The sequence below is a fragment of the Rattus norvegicus genome, chromosome 12 (genome assembly GCF_036323735.1).
Source record: "Rattus norvegicus strain BN/NHsdMcwi chromosome 12, GRCr8, whole genome shotgun sequence".
Taxonomy (NCBI): domain Eukaryota; kingdom Metazoa; phylum Chordata; class Mammalia; order Rodentia; family Muridae; genus Rattus; species Rattus norvegicus.
In genome coordinates, this window is record NC_086030.1 from 40,609,412 (window position 1) to 40,628,588 (window position 19,177).

Sequence of the window (19,177 nt, forward strand, 5' to 3'; positions counted from 1 at the left end):
TTACCCAGAGGGGCCCTGCTGGTGAGGTTTTTAAAGGGTCTCACAATCTCTCCTAACTGTGCTCTCAATTTCCCAGATTCCTTTGCACCTACGCTTGGTCATGTGACCAGCCTGTGAGGTCCTTAAATGCTTTCCCCTCGTGTTTTGTGCTAACGGTGTTGAGCCCCGGAACAACTTCAGCTGTCCGGTGCTAAAATCAGAGGCACACGGGGAAACGCGCCCAGACCCCTTTACAGCGCGGGTGACAATATTCCTGCGAGTCCTCAGAGCAGGGCGAAGCTCATACGCAGCAGTCTTCTGCTGGGTGCTTCAGAAACCTCAGCTTCTAAAGGCTCCGCCCATTTTGGGGCTCCTGTTTTTTAACCACTGAGCCATCTCTCCAGCCCGGCTCCTCCGTTTTAAAAACACTTCGGGGCATTGCCGAGAATCCCCTGCCAAACTCTTCACCATCTCTTCAGCCTACTGCTGCGTTCATCTGGTTGAAAGGCACACGAATGACTAGGCGTCCACGTCTCTTTCTAGCCAATGTCCTCCTGCCCCTCAAGTGCCCAGTCCCAGGCTGTTCGGGGAATAACCGCTTTCGTGATTTCTTTTCACACCTACATCTGCACGGATGGGACTCATAAGCGCTAGCCACCTTGCTGGGAGCGCACATAGCCCTGGCTAGGCTTCCTCCGGCTATCCCCATGTTCTGCAAACTCCATCTCTTAGGGAGCCAGGGTCGCGCCCCTTAGGCCGTTGGGGGCTGGAGTTCCTCGGCTACGTCCCCGTATCTCTGCCTCCCATTGGTGGCCGCGGGGGGCGGAGGCTAGGACTCGTTCTACAAGGCTGCAGTCGCCGGTTGCTCCGCTAGGCTCCTCTCTGCTCGGTTCGGCTCGCCCTGCTCAGCTCTGCTCAGTTCTGCTAAGCTCCGCTCAGTTCAGCATGCTGCGCGCCGCACTCAGCACCGCCCGCCGTGGGCCACGCCTGAGCCGCCTGCTGTCCGCCGCCGCCACCAGCGCGGTGCCAGCCCCCAACCAGCAGCCCGAGGTCTTCTGCAACCAGGTGAGACTCGCGGCCGCCTCGCTCTGGCACCAGGGCGGGACGGAGCCAGGGCGACGCGGCCTCAGTTTCCCCTCCGCGTCCCGCGATCTTTGCGCGCGTCTTCCCCTGCCCATGTGGCCGCACCGTGTCGCCTCCCTGTCCTGGACAGTCCTCTTTATCCCGCATCGATGCAGCCGGCTTCTGCCCCGCGCGGTCCTCTGGGTTCACGCAGAAGGCCCTTCCGTCCCAGTCTCTGCGAGACCTCCCATCCATCCCTACCCAACTCACGCAGACCTGAGCCAGAGTTCACAAGCAAAAGCTGGGTCAGGACCCCTCTGTGGCCGCTCTTATCCCACCCGGACTTTGGAATGTTGAATTCGTTTTTTGAGTTTTGGTGAAGTCTGGAATCACATGAAAGAAACTGGCTGTGAAGTATTTTTTGTTTGTGCAACAAGTGGCACTTGGCTGCCCTCTTCTGTAAAATGGGAAAGCAGTCAGGGCTGGTATCTTGGTGTGTTGTTTTGAAAGAGGATCTCATTTTGTAGCTGAGGCTGGCTGGCCCGGAGTTCTCTGTCTTCTTCCTTCAGCCAGTTTCACCCCACTTTAGACTTGCACAAGACAGACATGGCTGCTACCACTTACTTACCGCCTCAGCCTTTCGGCCTTCTCGCTACGTTTTCTTTGAAACAGGATCTCACTAAGTTGCCCAGGCTGGCCTTGAGCTTGTAATTCTCCTGCCCCAGGCTTCCCATTGTTGCATTGTTGGGACACAGTGACCTCATGTCTATATATATATATTTTACAGGGCCTTGCGCACTTGGCACTTGGCATGAGCAGCAATCCGGGTTCTCCAAAAGTCCCCTCTGCCAGCCTTTGTGCAGGGCAGCCTCCTAAACAATTCCGACTTTAAGCCTTACGCCTTAGAACTGGGAGTTTGATGGTTTAACTATCCCCACTATACAGCTCATAAGACTGAGGTCTGGTCATGGTCCCAAAGGACCAAGCTGAAGTCTGGATTCTCTTCTAAACTTTCTATGGTATATTGCAACTCTTGGTAGGACCAGGGGTCCGATCTCATGTCACATGAACGTCCTCCAGATGGGCTGCCTACCACTCTAGTTGTGGCCTTGGCCTCCGGCTTTCTGCAGTGTTCTTCCGGGACCTGGCAGCCATTTGCACATGTGCAGGACCTGTTTAAAGGTCCAGGTTTCTGAGGAGTGCTACAAAGAGTCAACCCAAGGGAAAACAAAACAAAACAAAACAAAACAAAACAAAACAAAAACACCAGGTTTGTGAAGTAGCTGCTGGTTTCTAGCTGGCGGCTGATCTGAGGCAATCCATCCCGCTTGAAGGAGCTGAACATCAAAAGGAGCCCGAGTGACCACAAGAGGAAGCACCTGATCAATAGTTTGGTTCTCTCGTTCACCTGGAGGCAGGGTACAAAGTTTCAGGTCCTAACAACCTGCTCGGGCTTGATTCAGTTCGGAGAGTTCCTTGTATGTGCCTGGGGGGGGGGGGGTGTAGAGGGAACCCCCTCCCCCATTGCTGCCTTTTCTCCTTATCACAGAGTTTGAAATCACAAAAATCGAATACATTCATTACAGAAATTCATGGCACTGACCCTATTGCCCACCCTACAGGAGCGCTGTTAATGAAAGTGGCCTTGCTCGGTTCTTGGCTTTTATGAGTTTGTGTGGGAGACAGGGTCCTGGCTACGTGTCCATGAACACTTGAGTCTCATGAACGCTGCTTATCTTCCTCAGCCAGTACACTCAGCTGCTTTTAAGTTTTTTGGTTTTTTGAGAACACGAGCCTCCTGCCCTAAGGCAGGCAGTGCAGGAGGGAACCCTAGAAACTGCTGGGTATTATCAGGATGGCATCATTGCAAACCCTGCTGCCAGGGACACCAGGCCTGGGAAGCAAGGACTCTGGCTTCTGTCTGTTCCTGCATATCTCTATGCTGTTACTAGGGCCCTGAAGTTGCTTCCACAGACTCTGGGCTCGCTTCCAAGGGTACCTGCAGGGCCCAAGCGCCCCAGGGGGGGATATTTCTCCTCAAGCTTCTTGGGTCCCATCTGAATAGTGTCATGACCTCACCTTCTTTTTCCAACCAAAGCAGGTTGAGCAAGGTTTGGGCCATCTTTCTGGGACTCTCTTGCCTTTTGTCATGAGAAGGGACCACAGGCTAGGTGGGTGGGTGATTTCAGCTTCCTCAGAATGTGTCCCTGAGGGTGGCCTTCTGAAAGAAGCACATTTTACCCCATTGGGCCTGGAACCGACCCAGTGTCAGTGAAACGGATCTTTACATTTAATTATTGCGTCGCTGTCTTGGAGAACAGTTAAGGTTTATAAGGATACCTCCGGCATCACAGGTGTGTGTATGGCTTCATGCCTCTCTCAGGGCATCGCCTCATGCTCAATGTCACCAGTTCTGTGTACCAGTGTCTGTAGCGAATGTGAAGGTCGGGTCGGGTGCCATCTGTAGTGTGTAGCTATACGCTCTACCAGTCTTTACCTCCAGGAAGTGGACTGCACTAACAGCCCCCACCTGACTTCCCTTGAATCCTCAGAAAAACACACATACACAATTTGTTCCTTTTCAACTTGCCTTAGGATACAATTGCCAGGCACTGCTACCACCCAACTGGAAAAGCTTGCCCTCACCAATTTCTTCTCTCCACCTCTCCGTCTGCCCTAAACTTCAGTCGATAAACTTCCCTGACCACCCACCTGTAGGAGTGGCCTAGGTGGCTACTCTGTTTTGAGATCTCACACGGTTGCCCCATTCTCCTTTCTCCAAAGCCTGGCAAATTTCTCCTCCTTCCTTGAGGCTCCCTTTAATCCCAACACCTGGGAAGCAGAGGCAGGAGGATCAGGAGTTCAAGGTCAGTGTCAGCTCATCCTGAACTTGAGACCTAGGGTGGGCTCAGTTGCTAGAGAGTGCTTGCCGACCATACTTGAAGCCCTGAGTCTGATTCCCAGCAACGCACAATCCAAGCGGGCTGGTGTGAGCTCTTGCAATCCCAGCATTCAGGAGATGGAGGCATAGGGGGGCTACTTAGTGAGTTCGAAGTCAGCCTGGGTTTTAGGAGAGCCTGTCTCAAAAGAAAAAAAGGGCTGGAGAGATGGCTCAGCAGTTAAGAGCTGACTGTTCTTCCAGAAGTCCTGAGTTCAAATCCCAGCAACCACATGGTGCCTCACAACCATCTAATGAGATCTGATGCCCTTTTCTGCTGTGTCTGAAGACAGCTACAGTGTACTTTATAAAATAAATATAAAAAAAGGAAAGGAAAAGAAAAAAAATTAAAAATCTCATACAGTACCACCTCAGATTTAGCTGTTTGCCACACCCCCTCTTGATGGGCCTCAGGAGGCTTCCTGAGCAGCCAGGCCCAGCTAACAACACCCTATAGGGATCACCTGCCCATGGGACACTTGCCCACTCGCTCACTTGGGAGTTGGAAGGTGGAGGCTGAGTCCTAAGTGAAAAGCTCAGCATGGGACCAAACAGTCAGCACTGTGGTGAGAAGCAAACCCAGGAGGGATGTGCAGGGTCATGTCTGGACCTCAGTGGCCACATCTGTAAAATGGGTAAACAATCCCACCCTTTGTCATAGGGTGGTTGTGAGGACAAAATGGGGTGCTCCTCAGCCCTCAGCAGGGCCTGCTTAGGGTTACCGTCATGGCCTTGCTTGTCCCCGCTGTGTAAAGGACATTGTTGTTCAGCTTACAGTGGCAACACCAACAATTAGCCTTTTGTTATGTAAGTGCAGTGAACTTGGGTTTGTCTTTAAGGGTGAGAACTAGGTGCTGGAGAGATGGTTCAGTGGGTTAAGAGCACTGGCTGCTCTACCCGAGGTCCCGAGTTCAATTCCCAGCAACCACATAGTGGCTCATAACCATTTGTAATGGGATCTGATGCCCTCTTCTGGTGTGTCTGGAGACAGCTACAGTGTCCTCACATACATAAAATAAATATTATTTAAAAATAAAAAATAAAAACAGTGGACCAGTGGAAGGTTCAGGAACTAGAAGGTCGGTTATCAGACCAGGCACTGTGGATACAAGTCCAAACACAAGTTAGACTGCCCTAGACCTCACCACAGACAGGATTGCAGCCACTGCCTTTGAGTAATATTAAATTTACAAATGATTGCCTTTTATGCACTCAGAAGGAGCCAGAGATAGGGACCCAATGTAAAGTATCTGGGAACAGGCGGGAAGGTGGTGTGGAATGGGCCAGGGTCAGGGGTCATGGTGAGCTAGAACTGTCAGCCACCTACAACTCAAGCATATTCACTGACCCAGGCAGGCAGGTGGCATGGAATATTATTTAAGGTCCCTGGTGACTGGTTGTCAAAGACATCAATCACCAGGCTCCGTGGGTCACCCCTAGCTTTCTACGAGAGCAAACCGCAAACCAGTGTATGTAACCTGTATGGGGGACAGTTCAAATAGTCTATGGTCACACTCTGTATCCCAGGTTAGCCCAGCATGCACTCTATTGACGTTGATGATCTTTGAGGGCAGGACCTCTCTACCTTGTAGGCATCATCTCTCCAGCCCCGCCCCCTTCCTCCTCCTCGCCTCAGCCCCGCCCCCTTCCTCATCACCTCTCCAGCCCCGCCCCCTTCCTCATCATCTTTCCTGCTCCATCCCCCACCCCCTCGAATCCCGTAGTGTAGGCTGGTGTAGCCTTGAGTCTCCAACTTCCATACCCCACCCCCACTCCCCACCCTCCCACCCCCGTGCTGAGATTGCAGGCGCGCCCCTCCACCGCCCCATCTTTTTTCTTTTGCTATTGGATTACAGCAAATGCACTCGAACCAAACTCAATACCGCCAAAGTCACATCCACCCACAGGTACTCCCTGTACTACCCTGCCCACTCAAGAACACACCAGGCTCACCTCACCCTAGAGCAGTGGTTCTTAGCCTTCCTGATGCTGCGACCCTTTAATACAGTTCCTCATGTGGTGCTGACCCCCAATCATAAAATTTCTTCCGTTGCTTTGCTACTCCCTAGCTGCCTGCTACCGCTATAAATCGTAATGCAAATATTTTTGGAGATAGAGGTTTGCCAAAGGGGTCTCAAGACACAAGTTGAGAACCCCTGCCCTGGAGGGTGTTCCCTCCAGTCTGCTGGTATGCACCGTGATGTGTTCACAGGCAGGTCTTGGTTAGTGAGCTTTAATTGATTTAACGTACCTTGTATAACAAAGAACAAAAGCCAATCGATTTCCCTTTGCATCACAGGCCTCACAGATTCACTCTTCACAGACCCAGCAAGGCAGAGGGCGTCCACCATCAAGTCATGGGGTGCCTAAGTGAACTTTTTTTATTTATTTTTTTTTTTTTGGTTCTTTTTTTCGGAGCTGGGGACTGAACCCAGGGCCTTGCGCTTCCTAGGTAAGCGCTCTACCACTGAGCTAAATCCCCAGCCCGTGAACTTTTTTTAAAAAAAGACTTATTTATTTATTATATATAAGTACACTGTAGCTGTCTTCAGATACACCAGAAGAGGGCGTCAGATCCCACTACAGATGGTTGTGAGCCCCCATGTGGTTGCTGGGATTTGAACTCAAGACCTCTGCAAGAGCAGTCAGTGCTCTTAACCACTGGGCCATCCCTCTAGCTCCCCAAGTAAATTCTTGCAAGTTCTGTCAAGGGCCCGTGAATGTTTTCACTGAATTGCCACCTTGCTACACTTTCTATACCGAGGTGTAACAATATAGCAATTGAGAAAAATCCTAGGGGCTGGAGAGATGGCTCAGTAGTTAAGAGCACTGGCTGCTCTTGCAGAGCATCTGGGTTCGATTCCCAGCACCCACATGGTCCACAGTTCTTTAAGTCTTTAAGTCACTTGCTGTGCCTGCATCAAAGGGAACAAACTGGGGTTATGGAAGGCCTTAGACCATAGGTTTGAAACCAGGCTTTGGGCTCAGCTCTGGGTAGCTTAAGTACAGATACGCTACCTCATGACCAAGCCTCTCTGGGTCAGGAAAAGAGTAAATATTTAAGGGAGACATTCGATCAAATCTTTGAAACCAACAGGGAGGAGCCATTTTTGTGGCCCAGTTTGTATTCTGGCACCATACTTGGCAAGGAACTGCCTTTGAGTAAATATTGAATTTACAAATGCTGGCTGTTTCTGAGAATGGCTTTGCTCCAAAGGAGCCAGAGACAGGGTCACTTCCTGGGGACCCAATGTAAAATACCTGGGAGTTGCTGTGAGCAGAGGGTGGGAATAGGTGGGAAAGTCGTAGGACGGGCCAGGGTAGAAGGGGCCAGGGTCGGGGATCATGGTGAGATAGAATCGTCAGCGGTTAAGCACAGGGACAAATGAAAACCTCACTATCCCGGTGGAAGTTACAAAATAGAGCTAAGCCCCACCCCCTTCCTGGGAGTGGCGCCTATAAATTTGGCAGTACGAAAAGCGCTGGCTTTGGGGGATGGGGGGAGACCGCAAAATGGGGGTAGGGGAGGCTCCCCTTAGTTTTGACTGCAAGCTGACCCTAGGAGGCTCTGGATGGCTAAGAATACAGTGTATGTGGCATTCTGTGTTTATCTGGAACTTGACCCCTTTGGGATATTGTAATGCAAAAGCTAGCATGTGTTGTTCTCGCTACCATTTAAGAAGCAGGTGAGATAAGCTGCGCCATGCTGGCACCCAGCCGCCCTCTCTATTATTAATAAATATAAGCATTTTGGCTACAAAAAAAAAAAAAAAGAAGAAGAAGAAGCAGGTGAACAGGGGGTTGGGGGTTTAGCTCAGTGGTAGAGCGCTTGCCTAGCAAGCACAAGGCCCTGGGTTCAGTCCCCAGCTCCGAAAAAAAGAAAAGAAAAAAAAAAAAAAAGAAAGAAAAGCGAGAAAGCCATTAGAATTCCCTAAACCAGACATTTTTTGGAATTACCCGTGTGGGAGGTGAAGAACTCCAGAATCATGGGTATCCTAGGAGACACTCTTTTATTCTTCCCATGCATCAGGATCTAAAAGGGATTCCCCAGGATGATGCCTTAGAGAACCAGGCAGCCATCCACCTGCAGAGCTGTGTGCCCAGATCTCACGGCTCACCAAGTAGGAAGTGGATGCTCACCAAGTAGGAAGCTTCCCGCCCGACTCAAAACAATGGCTGCATCTGATCCAGAAAGACACCTCCATCTCCTCTTCCCAGGGGACCACAATCAATCGTGGTCCATCTCTCCCTGTCTCCCTCCCTGGTCCACCCTGCCGGGATGATAGCACCTCCCTTGGGAAGTCAGTGATGGGCTCTGTCCCTCACCGTCTGGTGCTGATGGTACCTGCTCCAGGAACGGGACCACCCATAAGAGAACACACCACAGTGAGCCCTTCTGCTTGCCCCGTAGCGGTGTTCACGACAGCTAAGGGCACAGGGGCTCTTTATCATCATTTTCTGTTCTTTAATCCAGCATTTTCCACTGGAGAGCGTGCTGGGGAGGAAGATTCGCTCCCTCTCCTGTTAAAGACAGTTCCAGAAGGGTGCGGGTCTAGGAAGTGCAAGTCTCACTTATATCGTGGGATGTGAAAATGAAATTGTTTAGCTCTTTTAGTTTAAAAGCAAAACAAACGATGCCCCAGGATGGCTCAGGGGATAAGGGTGCTTGTGGTCCGGCCTGATGGCCTAAGTTCTATCCGTGGAAGGCTCGTGGTGGGAGAGCACCAACTTCCAAAACATGTCCTCTGACCATCACACACACACACACACCACATGCACACACACACACACTCACTCACACATACACCACATGCACACACACACGCATACACACAGAGAGTTAATAAGACATAAGACAACCAACTTGGAATTCTTTCTATAAAGTTCCCTCCTTCTACACAGCTTGTGGTAGCTTTAATAAGAATGGCTGGGAGTTGGGGATTTAGCTCAGTGGTAGAGCGTTTGCCTAGCAAGTGCAAGGCCCTGGTTTCAGTCCTCAGCTCTGGGGAAAAAAAAAAAAAAAGAATGGCTCCCCTGTGTTTGAATGCTTGGCCTGTAGAATGCTGGGATTAAATTAATAAAATGCCAACACGTCCAGCTTAGTTTTCATTAAGGTTTCCTCCTTATTTGTGTTTGTGCTGGGATTAAGGGTGTGTGTGTACCTCCACAAAGCTCCTGGGGTCCTCATTTCTTTGGGTTCTCTTTAATGGCTCCCTGAGTCCTCTGCTTTCTCCACAGCCTGTGTGTGGTCACTGGGCTTAAGCCCCATGGCTCCAAGGTTTTGCTGTTTTGGCCCTGTCTGTCATGATGGTGGCTCTGGCTCGATGAGAGAGCTTTCAGGACACCTCCAATGAGTCTGTGAAACCCTCTTGACATGAGTAGGCACTATTTTGATTTTATTTCAGATTCAGAGCCTCACCTCCTGACCTGTGTGCTCTCGGAACTGAAGAGGAAGTGAGAGCCAGGAGGAACCTCCCCTCCGCCATGGCGACTGGACTCAGCACCTTATATAAGGCAGGCAGGCCTTGGTTGGAGGCCAGGAGGGTTAGAAGCCAGTGGAGTTTTGGCTTGGACTCTGCCCTTTTGTGGTCTGAAGGAGCTATGCTGGAAGCAAACAGTGCTGTGTGAGAGCGCCCTGCCCTCCTGGCTCTCCACCAGTGTTTGGCTGGGAGTGAAGGGGGCGTGGCAGGGAGGAATTGGGGACCCTGAGTTCAGCAATCTCTTACTTCACCGGCCAAGAAGGAAGGACGGACGTTGAACAGGCACTCTGACAGACTGGAAGAATGACACAGCATATTCCAGACTTGCCTCCCAGCACAGGGACAAGGCAGGGTGGGGCAGTGCTGGGTGTCTACCTAGTCTGATTACCCACCCCCACCCGCCCTGAGAACTTCTTCAGGGTAAACTCTTGAAGTCTGTCTTGGGGGTTGCCGGGAAGCTGAGTCACTCTCATCTGAGATCTTCAACTGTAGTTGGCTGCCTTCTAGGATAGTGTCAAAAAACAGCCTGTGGCAGGCTCTTGGCCAGGACTGCACACCTCTTGTCCCAGTGGATCCTTACACAGGCACCTGAGACTTCATTTCCCCAGTTTCACAGTGGGGAGGGAGGGCTGGACTCCAGTCTGCCCCACCTTGAAGTTTGCTCTTAACTACGTGGGAAGTGTGGTGGGGTCGGGGTGGGGAAGGAGTGGGGTGGAGTTGTGCAGGGGTAGGGACGGTAAGACAGAAAGATGGCGACTTTTTTTTTTTTTTTTCCGGAGCTGGGGACCGAACCCAGGGCCTTGCGATTGCTAGGCAAGCGCTCTACCACTGAGCTAAATCCCCAACCCCTTATTTTTTTTTTTTTAACTATGACTTTGTGAGACTGGGTTTTTGCCATGTACAGCACATGCTGGCCTCAAGGCAATCCTCCTGCCTCAGCCTTCTAAGAGCTAGGGTTATACGTGTGCGCCTCCATGTTTAGCTTCAAGGAGATACTTTGGGGACAAGTATTCTAACCTCGCAGGCAGACCTGGGCTATGGCTGGAGACTGTAGTTGGAAGAGGGCAGGTTGAGGCCTTGACATCCAAAAGCTTGGATTCCATTCTGACTCTTGTCTCTGCTGTGGATGAACCCAGAGCCAAGCTTCCCCCGTCCCTGTCCCCTCCTGTGCATGGTGAAGTGGATAGAACCTGGCGAATGCAGGGTGTCGGGTGTAGACAAGGAATAGGTCGAGCGACTTTTCCCTGCCCTCTAGCCTGGCCCTCCAGCCCCCTCCCTAACTTCTATCTGTGCCACTGTGCCATGGAGGGATCGGTGGACCGGTGGCACTCCACATCTATCCCCCAGTCCTCTCCACGTTACCTCAGATCTCCACTTCCCTTTGCTTCAGATGATCCACGAAGGAGAGAAGGGTTTCACCGTGAGGTATTAAGGTTTGCATGTGCTGCAGAGATGAATGGATTCTCTGAAGGTCGTCTCTCCCTAGAATAAAGATGGCTGGCTGGGTGTGGTGGTGCACGCCTTTAATCCCAGCACTCAGAAGGCAGAGGCAGGTGGATCTCTGTAAGATTCGAGGCTAGCCTGGGCTACACAGGGAGACCCCTGTCTCAAAACAACAACATTAATAAAGAAGATGACTGTAAGTGTTTTCTTGTTCCTTCAAGAGAAAAGGGGTGCTCCTGAGGCCCCCCACCCCTCTAACTGCCCCCTCCAACCCCCCCACAACCGTCATCACCCTCCCACCCCCCCATGAGCCTGGACTGGATCTGTGACACATTCTTGTTGAAGTTAGGCTCTGGTTTTTCCTCCCAGCCCCACACTCAAAATCCATTTACAAATACCTTGGCCATATAGCTAGGCCCTTCTCTGACTCAGTATAATTAAAAATATCCCATTTATTCTAGCCTACATTCTGCCATATGGCTGCTTACCTGTGCTCAGCACATTTTCCCAGGTCCGTCTCCTGTGCCCGGCTCTACCCAGAATCCTTCACTTCTGGAACGTCCCACCTGTTTCCTGCCCAAGCCAAGGGCGTAGGAGTTTTAATGGACAGGCAATACATCCATACAACACACGCGATATTCTCTCTGCACATTCTGACCTATAGACTCCGGCAACAGAGTTGGCAGCTTCTGAAGCTAGGACAGGGGAAACCTTCTTTCAGCTTCTCTTTGGGACTCCCTGGAAAGGACAGCTGCCCTCAGACATCTGACTAATCTGGGTCCTGCTGTCAAAAAGCCAGGTTCCCACGTGGTGCTGGATGAATGAGGAGAGATACCTTGTTCATCCTGCACAGGTGACTCCTGGACCACAGCCACACAAGGAGCCCAACCCATGGGTAACAGCTCTTAAGAAATGGTCTCAAGCCATTGTGTTTGGGAGTGTTTGTTACACAGCAGTGGACGACTGACACACCAGGAATGTTCTCATCATTCCAAAGAGAGCCCAGTTCGCTGAGAGGTCAGGCGGTTACTCGGGTCTTGTGGTCAGTGGGTGTTCTGACTTGGATGTTTCCAGATTTGTGCTTCTAGCCTGGAATCCACAGCTGTCTGGTGCGCTCGCTGATCTGCCTCTCCGTGTTTGTTCTAGATTTTTTTTTTCTTCTTCTTTACCTTACGGGTGGTCAGTAGGGTTGAAAGCAGGGCCTGAGTGAGACCTTTTGTGTGTTTTTTTTCACTCTCTTTGCAGATCTTCATTAACAATGAGTGGCATGATGCTGTCAGCAAGAAAACATTCCCCACCGTCAACCCTTCCACGGGGGAGGTCATCTGCCAGGTAGCCGAAGGGAACAAGGTAAGACCTGGTGACTTGTATCCGTGCAGAGTGGCCTTTGTTTGTTTCTGGGGTGGGGGGTGGGGGGTGGGGGGGTCACATTCTGTAGCCCAGGCTATCCTGGAACTTGCTATGTAGCCCAGGCTGGCCTGGAACTTGGGTCAGTCCTCCCAGCTGTGCAGGGATTACAGGTCTGGGCTACCTCGCTGAGCAAAGACGTTGGTTTATGGTTTCGTATGACTGAAACGTGACCAGTTAACGCGTTCCACTTCCCTAACTTGAAACCACGGATCAACCGGATGAAACATTGTCTTCCTTGGTTCTCCGTCAGGTGTACAGTTTTTAAACCATCACTGCATCTCAAGTCTTCTGAAAACACCATGTGCGTGGTCCATGGTACAATACAAGCAGCCATCTACTAAGTTCCATTGTAGGATGTTTTCAGATACTTGAATAAACAAATTTTTAACTGGAAAAAAAAAAAAAAAACACGGATCAAACATTGGGCATGTAAGAAGGAGGCCGAGCTTGCTTTCCTACTGTGAGGAACACTGAACCGCCCTCTCCTGTTTGGACCTGAGATGGAAGGATACGGGAGAGAGGTGGATAGGGTGGTATAATATTTGGGGTGACTGGGACAAATGGTTCTGTGGTGATTTCCTTTCTTGTTTGAGTTGTGTACAGTAGGGGAAACTATGATGAAACTTCAAAGATTAGTCTCTAAGCTAGGCACTGTGGTGCACGCCTCTAACCTCAGCATTAGGGGTGTGAGGCAAAAAGGTCATCCTTGGCTACATGGCAAGTGGTAGGCCAGCCTGGGCTACATGAGACTCCCCCGTGAACAACAACCACAAAATCAGACAAAAAAAATTTTGGGGCTGGAGAGATGGCTCAGTGGTTAAGAGCCCCGACTGCTCTTCCAGAGGTCCTGAGTTCAATTCCCAGCAACCACATGGTGGCTCACAACCATCTGTAAAGAGATCTGATGCCCTCTTCTGGTGTATCTGAAGACAGTTACAGTGTACTTATATATAATAAGTGAATAAATCTTTAAAAAAATTTTTTTTGAGTTATCTTTTTAATAAACTCAGCATTGAAACTGGGTCATGTCTGCTCCCAGCCTGTTTTAAGATGGTCCTCTTTTTTTTTTTTTGTGGAGACTTTCTTTTTTCTTTTTTCTTTTTTGGTTCTTTTTTTCGGAGCTGGGGACTGAACCCAGGGCCTTGCGCTTCCTAGGCAAGCGCTCTACCACTAAGCTAAATCCCCAACCCCTTAATTTTTTTTAAAGATTTATTTATTATATATATACATTGTCACTGTCCTCAGACACACCAGAAGAGGGCATCAGATCTCATTACAGATGGTTGTGAGCCACCATGTGGTTGCTGGGATTTGAACTCTTGACCTCTGGAAGAGCAGTCAGTGCTCTTAACCACTGAGCCATCTCTCCAGCCCCGATGGTCCTCTTTTTACACCTACTGTGTAAAGGACCTACTGTGTTTTTCTGGCTTATGAGGTGTCTCAATGGTAAATGTATTTATTCTATGTGGGTCGTGCTAGGCTACCCAGCCTCTAGCTGTTGGGGAATCCCACCATCTTGCAAGGAATGGTTCCTTTGGCCGGGCTTGCTTCCTCGGAAGCAAGGACACAGGGTCCCTTCCTGCAGATTGAGTCATGGGAGCCTCTTGCTTCTGATGGCCAGAGGTCACCTTCCCATCACACCCTCTGCTGAGGTGCATGTTTGCATCTCAGGCTTGGTGCCCCGTCCTGCAGGGCAGTCGACCAGGATCTGGGGTCCACCTAGGAGAGAATGGGGACAAGAGACGCAAAGAAGGGACAGCAAGTCAAGAGGTCTGATCAAGCTGACAGTTTTTTTTAATTTTTCTCAGGCAGAAGATAGACTGGTAGAAGCAAGATGTGGGGAGGGGTTAGGTAACCATAAAAGAATGGGTCTGGCTCGATGACCAGGATATTGGCTGGGTAAATCGGTCAGCGGGGGGAACAGTAGGGTGGGTTGCTTAGTGACCTGACCACCAGTGCTAAGCGACCTGACAACCAGATTTATTCTACCCATTGAGTTCAAGCAGAACTGCAGGTGCAGGCTTAGGTAAGGCTGAAATATGGTTGTTTTTGATCTAACATGAAGGCTGCTTCCAACATCTCCCCCTTTTTCTTTACTTAGAAGTACTATGGTGGTAAAACTCTTTCCTAGGGTGGGGCTAGAGGCCTGACCTCCAGTATTTTTGGCTGGTGTTAACCCCCACATATGTTGCTTGGATGCCAGGGCCCATGAAGGGGAACACACCTAGCTCAGGCAAGGAAAGGCATAGGCAGGCCGGGTGGCCCCGGGCAGGACTTCAAGCCATGAGAGAGCCGCTCGGGAACTGCGTCTGTCTTAGGTTGGAGCAAGCCATTCTTTTCTTTTTTCTTTTTTTTTTTTTTTTTTTTTTTTTTTGAGCTGGGGACCGAACCCAGGGCTTTGCGCTTCCTAGGTAAGCGCTCTACCACTGAGCTAAATCCCCAGCCCCGGAGCAAGCCATTCTTATGTCTCTAGGCCTGTCATTGGATAAGGCAGCAGCTTATGGCGGCCCTCCTGACTTAGGCCTCAAATGGTCAGAGAATGTTGCTCTCTTACCCGTCATTGACTGTCCAGTTCTGCTCACAGGGGAGGCGGTTGGTAGCAAAGGACCCACCTAGGTCAGTCATCTCAAGGCGATGACAATGGACCTGCACAGGCTTACCCCGAAAGGTCTTGAGTTGTTGTCTAATAAAAGCCATGAGCTTGTTGAAAAATCACAGGTCCCAGTGTAACCAAAAGCAAAATACTAATCAAGGGTCTCAGGAAGGGCATCAGAAGAGAAAACGTAGATGATCTCCACCAATCATTCATGCAGTCAGGCTTGTCCCTCAGGGGGCCCAGGAGCTTTGTACAAAAACATCCCCTCATAGTGTCTCGTCTTGCATCACTTAGCAAAGGGAAGGAGCTCGGCCACCAAGAAGGCGGAGGGCCTGGGACGCTTCCCCTTATCTGGTCCAGGGGCGGAAATGCCCTTTCTTAGGTTGGGTGGAGATGGGATCAGGGAGTGCCCCAGGTGGATTAGTGCCTTCATCCTGTGCTTCCTGACCCTCCATAGCCAATCTGTGATAATGAATTCATGTGGGTTTAGCCATTAAATCATCTATTTGTCTCTTTATGAAGCCAGTTAGTCTATTAAGAGCCCAGGGGCCAAAAGACATAAGCAAAAACCAGTCCTACTAGTGGTCCTAAAATGAAGGGCAATAGAGTGGTAAGCCATGGGGAGGTTGAAAACCAATTCTGATACCAGCTCTCCTCTCTCTCTCTCTCTCTCTCTCTCTCTCTCTCTCCCTCTTTTCCAAGCCTTCTCTAACTTTTTCCATGCTCTCTTTCACCATGCCTGCCTTGTCTACATTGAAGCAGCACTCCTCTTTGAGCCCTCCCTATGGTAAAAAGAGCAGATCGAGTCCTCTGCGATTCTGAAGGACCTCTTCTGTGAGGGCAGACAGGGAGTCGGAAAGGTCGCCTACCCCTTTGTGGAGTCTTTGGACATCAGCATCGATGGTAGCGCTGAGTTCTTGGTACCTGGATTTAGAGAGAACAGGTGAAGAGTTACCTGTCCCTGCTCCCAGGGCACCAAGGCCAAGGAACACTGATATGGTCCTGGCAGAAATGGGTTCTTGTTGCTGACGGACCAAAGTGGGGGGCAGGTCAGAAGACTGATCCCAGAGATGAAAAAATTCCTCCGAATGGTAGTAGATTAGGCGAGGGACTAATTGTACAAGAATGCAAAAGTCAGAATTTGGGGGGGAAAAAGCCTCAGTTGAAAGGCAGGGAGTAAGGCCTTCAAGGCAAACCCTCCAGGCGTCATTAGGGGGCAACAGGTATTGGCTGTTTTTATCAGGGGCAAGGGTGAGATTACAAAGGCATGGATACTGTGAGGGGAGAGACCTAAGGGTGACGCAGAGGCCCAATCCAGAGACCTGGGAGAGGGACAAACCATTCCACTCTCCAGGTTGCCAGCAGCAACATCGAGAGTCATTGGTGGGAAAAAATGTACCAGGAATAGCGATTCCCTCATAGAAGGGTGTCTGAGAGTGATAACATAGCCAGCAATCGTGCATAAGGTCGGGGGAGGTAGCATTAAGGTTTGATTTATTAGGGTAAGGACGAGGTTCTGGGGAGAAGAAACTGGCAGTGTTGGAGCATGATTAGCAGGGATAGGGAACTGTGGTTTTGAAGGAGATTGGAGTGGAGGTACTAAGATGGGATTGGGCCCAATTGGTATTGGCTTGGAAGCATGGATGGGTTCTTTAGAAGTTTTATGGTAAAAGTGAGACCTGTGTCTGTCCCAGACTGATACAGACGGAGTCCCCACGAGAAGCCGTGCGTCCAGTCTTGGTCCTTTGCGTGGTCTGTGAATTTAATATCTAGGGGAAGACACCAGCCCAAGGTGGAAGGCTCACTGCCCCTACAGAGGGGGTTTCGGTTGATATAGTTAGAGGGGGGAGAGAAATTTCTAGACACTGTGATGTAATCCCAGGAAGAGGAGGGTCCCCAGTAAGTTGTTCCCGTGGTCTCGCATCCCCAGGCAGCACAGTAGTAATCTGACTCGTCGCCACATTGACTGTGGGAAGCGTGACCTCTGTGATAGCCAGGGCATACGTAAAAGTCAGTGGCCTGGAGCAAGGTGCGTCTGATTGCGTTATCGCAGCCAGGCTGGGCAGACCTGCGGACCGAAATGAACAGATCTTGGGCCTGATTGCTCTGCGTGTGGGGCATGTTATCCTCTGGGGCGACTTGTAGCTCAAGCCCATGTTCAAGGCCCCAAGGGGCTCCGGCCCCGAGGGCTAGTTTACAGAGGTCTGGGTGGAGGGAAGTTGGCCACCAGATGGCGATAGAGATCCGCGATATCGACCAAGCCACCTCCTGCTTTTCTGTAAGCACTACCCAGGTATAGTTCCAAGGCCTATGTCTGTTATCAGGGTATTTGGGCTGGGGCTGGTGAGGGGTGGAGGTCACCTTCGCCAGCAGCAGGATCACCAGGATCTTTTCCTGGAGCAGCATCTGGAAGAGAAAAGAGATGAGTCTCAGGAGGAGATGACGGCTCCATTCTGGACGTAGGTGGATTAACAGTTCTTATGAGTCTTTCTGGCAACCATCTTGGGCCAGCATTTTCTTTGTCACATATACAGGCAGATCCTCGTCCCCAGATGAGGACGGGGTCCGGTCCTTTCCACTGCCCCGTGAGGGGATCTTTCCATTGCAATAATGCGTGGGAGTCTTGTGACCTAGGATGCCACAAACGGTCAGCAGCTGACCGGCCCTCAATATCTAGAGATAGGAAATTAAGTACAAAGAGGCATGGTTGAGCCTATTTTGAGGCGTCAGAGGAGAATAAGCATCTGTGCCCGTGGTTAAACGTTGAAGCATGTTCTTCAAGGTCTGATGGGCTCGTTCTACTCTGCCCTGGCCCTAGGATTATATGGGATGCCTGTGACATGTTTAATGCCAAACTGGGCACAAAACTGTTGAAATTTAGCTCACGTGTATCCAGGGCTGTTGTCAGTTTTGATAACCTGTGGCTTTCCCATGGTAGCCATACACTGTACAGTGTGGGTGATCACATCATTCGACGCTTCTCCCGAGAAGGGGAGAGGCATGAATGAACCCACTGTAAGTATCTATGGTAACATGAAGGTATTTTAACTTTCCAAAGGAGGGAAGGTGGGTGACATCCATTTGTCATCATTCATTGGGGACCAATCCCGGGGGGGTTGACTCCCAAGTGGGGAACTGGCAGCAAGGTGGCACATTCTCCACAGGACTTAACTATTTCCCTTGCTTGATCTCTGGAGATCTTCAACATCTGACGCAAGGTGGAGGCACTTAGATGGTGTAGCGCATGGGTCCGCTTTGCCTGATCTATGGGGTCTATAAGGGCAGGGAAGGTAAAACGGGTGGCTTCGTCAGGCAGGGTGTTCCCTTTTGACAGAGGGCCGCCTAGACCGGAGTGGGCCCTCAAGTGTCCACCAAAAATGGCTCTGTTCTCTTAATAATAAGGGCTTGAATTTCTGCAAACAACTTGGAAGCAGTAGAAGCAGGCTTGATAGATGGCACCGTTTCTAGTACTGGAATGGAGTGGACCACGTAGGCACTGTCAGTGTATAAATTAAATGGGGTTGTTGGTAATATCTTAAAGACCTGGAGTACCACAAGCCACTCAACAAGCTGGGCAGAGGAATATGGGGGCTGTATCGTGGTGACTTGTTCCTGTATAACATAGGCAGCTTTGCCTCTCTCTTTGACTCTCCATGTCAATAATGACCGATGGGGAAGGTGACTTAATGCCAGAGACCCGACTCCTCTCCCGAAATAGAGTCAGCGGGTAAGGGGAGGGAGGCAGGCTCCCTCAATGAACTTTCTCTCAGTGAACGCTCTGCTTCTGTGACCAAGTGCTGAAGGTCTGGCCACTCAGGGGTAATTCTTTTTTTTTTTTTTTTTTTTTTTTTTTTTTGGTTCTTTTTTTCGGAGCTGGGGACCGAACCCAGGGCCTTGCGCTTCCTAGGTAAGCGCTCTACCACTGAGCTAAATCCCCAGCCCCCCAGGGGTAATTCTAAGGATGTCATTAATAAGAGACCAATAACCGAAGACTAGAATTTTCTCGGGACTGAGAACCTCATAATAGTCTTTGAAACAGTGTCTAACCCTGAGCCACCTTTTCTGATCAATTGATCCTTCCCGGGGAAACATATCTCCCACATAGGACAAAAACTTCTTTAGATCCTTATTTTTAACCCTAATTCCTTGAGTCTTGAGGGACTTCTTGAGTCTGGACACAAAAAGCAACTGCTTAGAGAATGCTTGTCCCATCACTTACCTCTGAGATCTGCACCGCGCTCCCGGACTGTCTCACTGCGGGCGTACCGT

General features: G+C 50.4%; 1 protein-coding gene across 1 annotated transcript in view; it reads left to right on the forward strand.

The window, feature by feature from the left end:
* Positions 1 to 832: 832 nt before the first annotated feature.
* The window catches only part of Aldh2 (aldehyde dehydrogenase 2 family member), a 32,977-nt gene continuing 14,632 nt past the window's right edge, over positions 833 to 19,177 (forward strand). Inside the window, exons 1-2 of the mRNA NM_032416.2 lie at positions 833 to 1,044; positions 12,148 to 12,252. Coding sequence (NP_115792.2) covers positions 925 to 1,044; positions 12,148 to 12,252 — 225 coding nt within the window. The 5' untranslated portion in view covers positions 833 to 924. The remainder of the gene's footprint in view (positions 1,045 to 12,147; positions 12,253 to 19,177) is intronic.